This window comes from Phacochoerus africanus, chromosome 2 (genome assembly GCF_016906955.1).
Source record: "Phacochoerus africanus isolate WHEZ1 chromosome 2, ROS_Pafr_v1, whole genome shotgun sequence".
NCBI classification, from domain to species: domain Eukaryota; kingdom Metazoa; phylum Chordata; class Mammalia; order Artiodactyla; family Suidae; genus Phacochoerus; species Phacochoerus africanus.
The window spans coordinates 50,023,958-50,036,156 of NC_062545.1; the positions used below are offsets into that span (position 1 = coordinate 50,023,958).

General features: G+C 35.6%; 1 protein-coding gene across 4 annotated transcripts in view; it reads left to right on the plus strand.

Moving 5' to 3' along the window:
• Nucleotides 1-12,199, plus strand: part of COL19A1 (collagen type XIX alpha 1 chain) — a 345,293-nt gene that overhangs the window by 21,444 nt on the left and 311,650 nt on the right. For all 4 annotated transcript variants that reach the window (XM_047760063.1, XM_047760070.1, XM_047760080.1 and 1 more), the window contains 2 exons: nt 4,848-4,922; nt 6,004-6,103. In XM_047760063.1, the coding sequence (XP_047616019.1) occupies nt 4,848-4,922; nt 6,004-6,103 (175 nt within the window). The remainder of the gene's footprint in view (nt 1-4,847; nt 4,923-6,003; nt 6,104-12,199) is intronic.

Genomic DNA, 12,199 nt, shown 5'->3' on the forward strand with positions numbered 1-12,199 from the left:
AAAAACGTCTACATTTTTATTTCAAAAGGTCTGTTGATTGGGGGCCCCTAAGCAGTGCATCTTTGGTGGTGAAATGTTAGTAATTACTTCTGAAAGGTTCCTGAGAGCCTTTGAAATGATACTGCTGCTGGGAGTCTCCTGTCCACTTGACGATGCTTGGATATTTGCATCTTATCAATAGTTCTTCAAGATACACACACATTTACACAAAAAGCTTACTTTACTTTATATTAAAATATGCCATTCCTTAAAGAAATTAACATATTCAACTTTTGATAGCCACTTATACTGCGTTGCCTTTTTTATGCAGTGGACCCAAAGACTCATGCATGCAGCTTATTAGGTCTTGAATCTTACCCACAAATAATTAATATTTTGTTGCTTTCAAAATTTTTTTTAAAAATTTAAGTATAGTTGATTTACAATATTATGTTAGTTTCAGATGTATAGCAAAGTGATTTAGTTATACATATACACATTCATTTTCCATTTTAAATTATTACAAGATGTTGAATATAGTTCCCCATGCTATACAGTGGGTCTTTGTTGTTTATTTTATATATAGTAGTATGTATATTTTAATCCCAAACTCCTTAATTTATTCATCTCCCCTTTCCCCTTTGGTAACTGTTAATTTGTTTTCTATGTCTGTGAGTCTGTATCTCTTTTGCAAATACGTTTGTTTGTAACATTTTTTTAGATTCCATATTTAAGTGTTATCATATATATTTGTCTTTCTCTGTCTGAATTACTTCACTTAAATGAAGTAATTTGGTTTTCATTTGTATTGATTAGCTGTCCACAACAGAGCACACATTCTAAAGATATAAAGCTGTATTTGATATTCATAAACTAAAGGTTTTAGTGAAGAAATACTTTCATAAGCATTGCTGGAAATGTTCAGTTTTATTCACTTCAAACTGACAGATGTATTACTTTGACATCATATATTCATCAAGTCCTCAAAAGAATTTAAATAAGATATATACTGTTTCCAACTTGGCAGTAGGCTAACATACCTTCTGCTCATTACCAGTGTGTCATGGTAGCAATTTCCTCCCACTGTCTGGATGTTTGCTTTGCCAGTCATCTATCTATTGGAGTTTCCCTACACATATTGTGAAGAATTTAAAGTTAACCTCATGTATTACAATCATATAGTCTTTCAAAGTCATTATAACAATTTGATCAGAATTTTGGTGTTTTTTGTTTGGCTAGAATCATTATTAGCTTAAAGCGTTTTCTCACAGACATGCTATTTTCCTCACTATGCTGAGGTATTACACACACTGAAGTCAACAAATCTTAGGTGCACAGTGCAATGATTTTTTGCATATGCATTCACACATGGGTGAAACTGCCATTCAGATCCAAATACAGAACTTTCCAGAGCCCCAGAAGGCTTTCTTGTAATCCACTCCCAGTTGACACCCCCTCCAAGGTAATTAATACTCTGATACAGATCGGTCTGTCTCTTGACTTCATATAAATGGAATTATACAGTTTATGTTCTCTGGGGAATGGTATTTTTCCACTTAATAATATGTCTATGAGATTCATCCAGGCCATTGCATATAGTTGTAGTTCATTCTTTTTTTAATGCCTCAGTTTTTCAATGTATAAACCACAATTTGTTCATTTATTCTCTTGTCAATGAACATTTAGGTCGTTTCCAGTTTTATTAGATTCTTTTGAGTAATGCACAAGAAATATTCTCTTCTAAAAGACCCATTCTCACCCATTTTTGTACCCATCTTCCTTGGGTCATTGAATTTCCAGGCCATAGATTTCAGTTTTAGAAAATACTGACAAGTTTTCTAAAGTGGTTGCACTGATTTCCACTCCCAAGAAACAAAAATGAGTCTCCCATGCTCTACATCTTCATCAGACTTGGTGGTCTCCAATTTTTAGCCATTTAGTGGTATCTCCTTGTGGTTTTTACCCTGCATTTCCCCGATGACTAATGATGTTGAACACATTTTCCTGTACAGGTTTGCAATTTGGATATTCTCTTTTGTGACATACTTAGTTGTTTTGCACATTTATAAATAGGGTTTTCAGTCTCCTCATTGACTTGTGAGAATTCTTTGTATGTTCTGCATGTGATGCTTTTTTGGATATAGGTATTGTTTTAGTCTGTGGCTAGTGTTTTCACTCTTTTAATGTTGTCTTTTGAATATTAAGATTTTTATTTTAATGAAGTCCAAATTTATCAATCTTTAGTACTTTCTGTATCCTTATCAAGAAATCTTTGCTACCCCAAGTTCAAGTTTATGTTTTTCTACAGTCCGTTATTTTTTTACTTTCACATTTAGATCTAAGATCATCCCTAATTGATTTCTGTGCATGGTGTGAGGTAAGGGTCAAGGTTCAGTGTTTTTCTGTGTAATTTCAGTTGACCCAAGATCATTGACCAAAAAGATCATTCTTTTCCCATTGAATTACAGTGGCCCTTTTGTAATAGATAAGGAAACCACATGTACCCAGGTCTGTGTTTAGGCCCAGTGTGCCATTGACCTAGTTGTATGTGCACCAGTCCGCATTAAAAAAAAAAAATCCCTGGTGTCAGATGGTGTACATTTTCCAGCCTGTTCTTTTCGTTTTTACCGTAGCCATTCTAGTTTTTTGGAGTTCCATTTAACTTTGAGAATCAGCTTGTCAGTTTTCACATACACACAGACACTGACACACACATAGCCTGTTGGGATTTTAATTGGTATTGCTCTAAATCTGGAGATAAAATTGATCATTGACAACTTAAAAATATTGAGGTTTCTAGTCTAAATATTTGGTTAATCCATTCAGTTAATTAGGACTTTAATTTCTCTCTGCAACATTCCCTAGTTTCCAGTGTAGAGATCTTGATGAGGTTCTTGGTTTTTATGAAAATGATGATGAACTCAGATAAATGGTTTCCATTTTCTTAAAAAATGGGTAGTGTTTACAAAATATTTAATCTTGTTATTATTTAGGACCTGCAATCATGTTAAGATCTCTGAGACAGGAATTTTCAAAGCAACTAAGTAATCTCTAAAATTATTCAGTGCTGTAATTTCAGTTTTGTGTATTGCAGCTTTTAAATTTGGTGAAGTGGTAGCACTATTTATCATCTGGTTTCTTCTTGTGGTTAAATATATTAAGTTGATGCCTTGTCACCACTCCTGAAGTCTGTGATACATTTGTTAAATGAAGAGCTGAGGGGCTGAGGGGTTGACCTGGGGAATTGGTAGTTTCCACTTTCCATAGAGCAGGAGATCAATTTGGTTTTCAGCAGTTTATCCCCTCTCTGTCATAAAAACATTAAGGACATTAAACCTAAACATGAATTTTAGACATGGAAAATTAAGGTTGGGATTGCATGATGCTGAAGCATTTCATCAATTCAGCCCAAGAATTGTCCACTTATATAGCTACCATGACGTGTTCTAAAAACTGGCTGCAGTCTTGTCTGAATCAGCTATTAATTTCCTAGAATCTAGCCTGAATAAAATTTAAACATACCCCAGATAATAAGAAGTTAGTGTATGCATGTACATGACCATCGTAGTGTGTTGTGGTGCAGTGAATATGCAGATGCACTGTGAGTAGAGGCAAATTTTATCTTTTATTTCTTTGAACATCATCAGTTACCTTAGCACCTAATTCATACTTTCTCAATGATTTCATTTCCTTTTTTTTTTTTTTTTCCATTACAGGCCACTTTTGTATGGCAGAGGTCTTTGCTTTTGCTTTTTACTTTTGGTTATATAACTTCCCTTTATGTTGCCACCTTAGTCAGTTCAGGCTGCTCTAACAAAAACACCATAGGCTTGGAGGCGTAAACAAGATATTATTTCACACAATACTGGAAGCTAAAATCTCCAAGAACAGGCTGCCGTCATGGCCAGGTTCTGGTGAGAACTGTCTTTCTACTTTCCTCACAGAGTAGAGAGAAGGAAAGAGCTCCTGTTTCTCCAACTTAAAAGGACATTGGTCTGGTCACAAGGGCTCCACCCCTATGACCTCACCCAAAACTGATTACCTCCCAAAGGCCCCATCTCCAAAGATTGTCACACTGGGGGTTAAGACCTTAACATATGAATTTGGGGAGGGATACATTTAGTCTATTGCAGTCTTCTTCTGCTCTAAAGTGTTCGTTTGTTTGTTTGTTTATTTGTTTGGCTTTTTAGGGCCGCACCCGTGGCATATGGAAGTTCCCAGGTTAGGGGTTGAATCAGAGATAGAGCTGCCATTCTACACCACAGACACAGCAACACAGGATCTGAGCTGTGTCTGCGATCTACACCACAGCTCATGGGCAACGCTGGATCCCTGACCCACTGAGAGAGGCCAGTGATGGAACCTGTATCCTCATAGATACCAGTTGGATTCATTCCCGCTGCATCACAATTCGAACTCCTGCTATAAAGTTTAAAATCACCTAATACCAAAACCTGAATCCAGGTTGTGTTAAAATAGTAGATCACTTCTTTTAATATTAAAATATATTTTGAATATGAAATTTTAATATCTAGTTTAAAGCTAGATAATTTCCTAATGCCAACCATGTAGCAGCAGTTAAAACCTTAGAGGAGTGGTAATTGTAAAAATAGCTCCCACTGACAAGAATTCCCTGTGTCCCAGGCACTTCGCATATATAAATAACCACAGGTAATCTTCATGGACAAACTCTGAGGTGGGTAATACTATTATCCTCATTTAAAAGAAATTTAATAAAATGGTTTAATTTCTTTCTACTTTATCTTACATTTCTGATTATATTATGTGATTCAATTTATTTGAAAAAATGATAGAAAATGTGGGGAAAATCCTCAATACCCTTTTTCTTTTTTCTTTTTTTTAAATAGAAAACCAGTGTCCTATACTGAGAACAGAGGAGCATCAGTTTACACAAGACAATGGAGATAAACTTGAAGTTTCAGGTAAGCATTATAATCCTTTACGAAGGGGCATTTTTGTGTAAAATCATCACCAAACATGTAGTGTGTGGTAGGTGGCTCCTTGACATTGTAATTTAAGATGATAATATCAGTATTAAAAACTGAAGGCAAAGAAGATGGATGATACACAAAAATTGCTGAGAACAGAATTCTATATTGTTTAACCTAAGGACCACAAACAACTCATCCTCTTGGAGACCAAAAGGTATTTAAAATTACAAAAGTTGTATTCATTGTAGAAAATTTGAAAAAAGAAAAGATATGAAAAAGAAGATCTCACTGTCCAAATATAGGCATCATTCCTCTTTTGGTGTAACATTCCTGTATTTCTTTCTCTTTCTCTATTTTCCTTTCATCCTCTAGTTTCTCTCTCCACCCTCCCCCCACTCCCATGCATGCACACAAAATCATAATACATATACTGCATTTGAGATCCAAGCATTTCCCCACATCAACATATATTTTTCCAAAGTGTGATTTTTTTTTTAAGGCTGCTTAGATTTCAGTTGAATTGCTGTAGTATTTTCTACTTAACTGACTTTCTGTCTCTAGCCATAATAGCTACTACAGTAAATGACAATGATCATTTATTTAGAATAATTCCTAGGTCAAATAAAATAATACTTGAATCTTTTGAAATATATTTCATCCTCTCATAGCAGAGGAAGCAGGAAATCTGTGGATATATGTATAACTGATTTACTTTGCTATACATCTGAAATTAACACAACTTTGTAAAATCAACTATATTCCAATAAAACTTTTTTAAAAATTGTGGCATAACAAATCAATATCTCTGTGAGTTTATTAAATTTAATAAAACATCTGGATTAACTATTACATTTAGAATGGATAAGCACTGAGAACCTATTGTGTAGCACAGGGAACTTTGTCCAGTCTCTTGAGATAGAACATGATGGAAGAGAATATGAGAAAAAAAATACATATACACACACAAACCTGGGTCACTTTTCTGTATAGTAGAAATTGGCATACTTTGTAAGTCAACTATAATTCAATAAAAAATAAACTGCCAGATTAAATCATTTGTCACATTTCACAGGTTTTGACCTAGGAGAGAGCTTTTCTATGAGACGTGTATTTTGTGAAGGTGATAAAACCTGTTTCAAATTGGGAAGTTCTCTTCTTATTAGAGACACCATGTAAGTAAAATAGTAATTTTCCTTTACATTAATAATACTGCATAAACTTTTTAAAGAGTTTCCAAATAATTTATTTAAAAATAAAAAGTCTTCTTGATAGTAACATTATCACTTGAATGTTATGGTAAATGTGTTGTTTGTATATTTGTAGTTTTTAATAATCTTTGCAAACTGATCTTGTTCTGTGGTATAAATTTACATGTACAGATAGAGGCATAATCTTTATAAAATAGTAATTAAATTTATTTTTGGAAAAATAGTATTTAGGCTTAAATAGACATAACCAAAATTAGATTTATTTATTATTTTTTTCTTTTTTTGGTGGCTCTGCAACATAAAAGTTATGGACATATGGAGATAGAATGTGAATTTTGGGGAGTTCCTATTGTGGCTCAGCAGAAACAAATCCAACTATTATCCATGAGGATGTGGGTTCGATCCCTGGCCTTGCTCAAAGGGTTAAGGATCCAGCGTTGCATGAGCTGTGGTGTAGGTTGCAGACATGGCTCGGATCTGGCATTGCTGTGGCTGTGGTATAGCCTGGCAGCTGTAGCTCTGGTTTGATCCCTAGCCTGGGAACTTTCACATGCCGAGGGTGAGGCCCTAAAAAGCCAAAAAAAAAAAAAAAAGGTGAATTTTAAACATAAGACACAAAGTAGACTTAGAGACCAAAGATTGATATTTATTATATTTATTTCCACATGCATCATGTATGTAGATAAGCTCATGATAAATTAAAAGTATTTAGCCCTTATTGTTTATTTTATATGTTGTATAGTAAAAAAAGAATTTTTTTTGGTCTTGATATTCTTTTCATTTCAAAATGGATTTACCAAAGGTTTGTTTTTGTTCTTGGCTTGTTATCTTTCCTATACTTTTTCTTCTGATAAAACATGAATTAAAAAAAAAGAATCACTTGCCATTTAAATACCGACAGTTAGTCAGCAATTACACAGGGCAATAGTAATTCCCCATATGATTAGCTATTTGTAATTGGAGGATGGGTCAATGGTAATTCAGAAAGCCTTTGACTCATTAGGAGGGCAGATATAGCATATATGGTCATGATATTTAGCTCTTGAGTCCAAGATGAACATTCCAGTGTGTGAATACACTGCACTGATAAAAAGCAACAAATTCTGTCTGGTTTAATATGCAACACAGATATCTTTGTGTGAAAACATACATGAATATTTTCACTTCCTGATGCATAACCTGATATTTAAGTTACCAGATGGGGTTTCTGGGAATCTTCAGCATTTGATTTAGAACACGATGGGGGATGATATGAGAAAAAGAATGTATATGTATGTATGACTGGGTACTTTGTTGTTCAGCATAAATTGGCACCACATTGTAAGTCTACTATAATCTAAAAAAATTTTTTTAAACGTTGAAACAAAAAAACAATCAAAGGGAAATAACATTATCTTGTTGCCTATCCTTCGATGTTTCATATAAACCAGGTTTCTAACTCACATTTTTTTTTTGAGAAAAGTTTGTTTTAAACCTTCTATTTTGTGATACTTTAGGTACTTTTAGTTTAATGATATGGTTCCTTAAAAGTAAACTGCTCATTAATTGCAAAGAGATCAGAGTGTTGAGGAAGAGGGTAATTTGATATCAGGGGATGTAATGGGCATTGTCTGGTGGAACACTTCAGCAGATGTCACTGTACAGACCCATGCTATCAAGGGTGGCTTAAAAGCCTGAAGGCGGCTTCATGTGCAGGCATTAAAGGCTCAAGGCTTAGCAGCTCCCTGTTTGAGTATTCATATGCAATTAAGTCAATATGTATCTCATCTATAGTTCATATACAATGGTTTAAATGTTTAACTACTAGTATGTTACCTTAATTAATGAATTTAAGAAAAGCAGTAAATTCTCTTCTAAAAATTAAAAGGCATGTTCTCTCTCATCTTCTTCCTCATGATTTAAACCCCTCAAATTCTGGCCAGGTGGCTAAAGTACTGGAGTAAAAATCTTTGAAAAGTAATTGAGCCTGTATATAAGGAGACTTAGCTCATTTTAAGTAGCTGCATTGGAACACTTGCTGCCACATTTAGAGCATTTCATTCCTCTGAATATGTGTGATAACAAATATTAGGTATGACTTGAAAGTTTCTTTCTGACCTTTGGCTCTAAATCATCACATGATTACTGGGCAGTCAGTGTAAGTGAATTCTCTGGCTCTGCACAGCACAACCATGGTCCCTCCACCACAGGAGACTGGAGGGGATTTGGGTAAGCTGACTCTGGAGCCTCAAGTCACTTGGCTCATCTCTGCTAACACTGCACTCAGTGAGCCAAGGATGCTAGGATGCTTCTCTTGCTTGCTGCCATTTTGATTTTTCATTGAGACTAGGATAAAGTTGCAGTTATTTATATATTTGTACATAAGCTGCCTTACAGAATTAGCATGGGAAAAGGTGGATGCTATTTTATGTGGAAATTAGAACTCTTTCTATGCCTGAGCTTGTTTTTATTGTTCTGGTATCTTCCAGGTGAGGTTTAAGAGGGGAGAGATCTTATTAGTGTGTTGGCCAGATACCCCACTGGGCACACTTTAGTGCTGTGAGCTTAATATGGGGTGTCAAAGGCTGCTCTTACAGGGGTCCTTCACATAAATATTGTTGTACCCAAAAAGGTGGCACAGGCTCGGGGGACATCTAATGGGTTTTCTATGTTTGATTTTACTTTCAATTCATGTCCATTCTTCGGTATTCCTTGGGATAACCAATGGTAAGTATTGGGGAAGGGGGTTTTAAAAGATTCTGGGTGGTATGCTACCTCATTTTCCAGGATTACCTTTTTAGAGGAAATTTCCTCACCTTCTAGTATTTACAAGTATCTCTGGTTATGTCAAAGAAATTATTATTTCTATACATATTGAGAGGAAATCACAAATGATCATATTCTGATTATCTTTAGATTCCATTTAGGCAATTATTGGGGGAAAATGGTGAAGCTTTAAGAGAAAAGATATACAAACCATGTATATGGTACGGAGCACCTTATTTTCTTAATATTCTATAGTTCTTTCATTAGTTGCTTACATGTTTTTAAATAAAAATGTCTTAGTATTTGAATAAGTAATTTAAAATGTAACAGTGAATTTCCTGATTAATTATTGAATTCAGGGATGGTCAAGAGCTTTACCTCTCAGGTTCTTTGTCTATCTGGAATATTGTGTTGAGAAGGATTCTGAGGCCCTATGGAGTTGCTATGACCCATTAGCAAAAAGAGGAGAGAAGAGAAGACTTATATACATTTCAAGTCTGTAGCCTTTCTGATTAGGATGACACCTGTGAGCTGGTGGCTTTTGTAATAAAAACAGTTCCCAAGAATGGGGGGAAATGAGGCTATGTGTGAAAAAATAGTTAACACAACACAGATTAACTTTCATAAGATCTGGGAGTTCCCTTTGTGGCTCAACAGGTAAGGACCTGACATAGTCTCCATTGACGATGTAGGTTTAATCCCTGGCCTCATTCAGTGGGTTAAGAATCTGATGTTGCCATAAACTGAGGCATAGGTCACAGATGCAGCTGTGATCTGATGTTGCCATAGCTGTGGTGTAGGCCTGCAGCTATGAGCTTGGATAGTGTAGCTAGAAACAGTGGCATATATGACAGATATGGCCTACTTAGCTTTTGTTAAAAACGAATAAATCTCTAGTGAAAGGGAGTAATCACTCTGTCCCTTTAATTAAGTTGGTTGTTGCTTTCTGGAAGCAAAGAGCTATTTGGCTACACAGATTTACATGGAAAAAAATAAAAAAGGCTGGTAAAAGCTAATCTCATTTGTTTCTTTTTTTTTTTGGCCTCACTTGTGGCATGTGGAAGTTCCCAATGCCAGATCCTTAACTGCTGGGCTAATCAGGGAACTCCTTATTTGTGTTTTATAATACACAATAATCCTTACCAACTAGGAAACCCCATATATTTCTAAGATGTATAGTTTTTTTTTTTTTTTGGTCTTTTTATCTTTTTTTAGGGCCACACCCATGGCATGTGGAGGTTCCCAGGATAGGGATCAAATCAGAGCTGCAGCTGCTGGTCTACACCACAGCCATAGCAGTGCAGGATCCAAGCCATGTCTGCAACCTACACCACAGCTCACGCAACACTGGATCCTTAACCCACTGAGCAGGACCAGGGATTGATCCTGAGTCCTCATGGGTACTAGTCAGGTGTGTTAACTGCTGAGCCATGACAGCCATTCCCTGTATAGTGTTTTTTAAGGAGATTTTCAAATTCTCTGGACCTTAACATTTCCTAGGAAATATTCCTAAATATGTGAAAAACTGTTATGTTCATCACAACATCATCAATCCCTGGTCTTTACTATGGTTAAATGATTCACCCCATGGGCATGTCTTTTCTATGTGGGCCTTTACACCACCTTTGGATTTTTATTGTTATAAACAACATTGCAACATTTAGGACAGTTGTTTTCTCTGTTTCTCTGGCCAGAGAGGCCAGTTAAGCCTCACCACTTATTCGTCATCTCTTCTGTTTATTCTTCATGTGTCTGTTCATTCAGTAAACATTTATTGAGCAAAAAAAAAAAAAATCCGTTAAGATTGATTTTTCAAAGTAGAATTACTATTTCATTTTTAGAGATCTTTATATATATATATATATATATATATATATATATGTCTAATTATGTTCCGTCATTGTTTTATCTATCTATTCTGCATATTACCCAATATCTTCATTAGCATTAGAAATTTTCATTTTAGGAGTTCCTGTTGTGGCTAAGTGGTTAATGAACCCGACTAGCATCCATGAGGACTCGGGTTCAATCCCTGGCCTCGCTCAGTGGGTTAAGAATCTGGCATTGCTGTGAGCTGTGGTATAGGTCAGAGATGCAGCTCAGATCTGGCATTGCTATGTCTGTGGTGTAGGCTGGTGGCTACAGCTCTGATTTGACCCCTAGCCTGGGAACCTCCATAAGCTATAGGTGCGGCCCTTAAAAAAAAAAAAGACAAAAAAAAGGAAATTATCATTTAAAAATTTTGTTAAGTTTCGTTTTTTGAACTCAAAACTTGTAACAATTACAAATAAAAATTATAGCTTAATATATAAGTATTTTATAAGTTCTTGAAGTTTCTGTTCTGCTAATGATGAATAAGAGCTAGCCTTCCGTAAGTCACTGAATCGAATCCAGTATATTCCAGAGCTCACCATTTCATTCAATGTTTATCGAGCTTACTATGGACTGAGCACTTTCTTAAGCTCTGGAATTGAATTGGTGAAATAATGTGGTTCTAGTATGCATTCCCAGAGCCTGCTGGAGGGATATACTTTGCAGGGAAACACTATACTTCACTCTTGCCTTGACCCAAGAAGAGTTGTGTTCCTTCTAGCATTGAGCATAGACTGCAGGACTCAAAGCCCACTGCTCCTCTCATAAAAGCCATACTTCTTTAAACATCACACACAGGTTGATTTTTCAGTATTTTCTTTCCTTCCCTCATAAGGGCTGGTTTTCCCACTAGGTTTCATTTTTTTGCTCTTCTTCGGGACCTCTCCACGTTCTCAAAACCAGTGAAATTCTGAAGCTCAGTTATGTTCAGAACTCTGCTACTGCAGCTTCTAATTGAAAAACATTTTGGGCTGATTATTTCACAATTCTGTTAAACTAGAGAATGACTATTTATGCACCCCTTTGGTTTTTATTTAGGGCATTCTATTATTTTGTAGATAGGAAGTTTCTCATGTTATGAAATGTGACTTAAGTAAAAAGTTGTCCATTTGTTTATATAAAATTGACTGATGGCTACACATAATTCTGTTACTGAGTTCAAGCTCATACTGCTTGCTCCACAACAGACCAATAAATTGAGAGATGGGGTGTTGGGACAAGGAATAGAGACTTTATTCAGAAAGTCAACAGACTGAGAAGATGGTGGACTAGTGTCCCAAAGAACCATCTCACTCGAGTTAGAACTGAGGCTCCTTTTATATTAAAAGAGGAGGAGGTGTGGTTGGTTGCTGTAAACGTCTTGATGATGGACTCTTCTGTTTTTGCTGCTGTCCATGTAAGTCAGTCCATAGTGTTCCTGTAAACCTCCAATAAGACAAATGT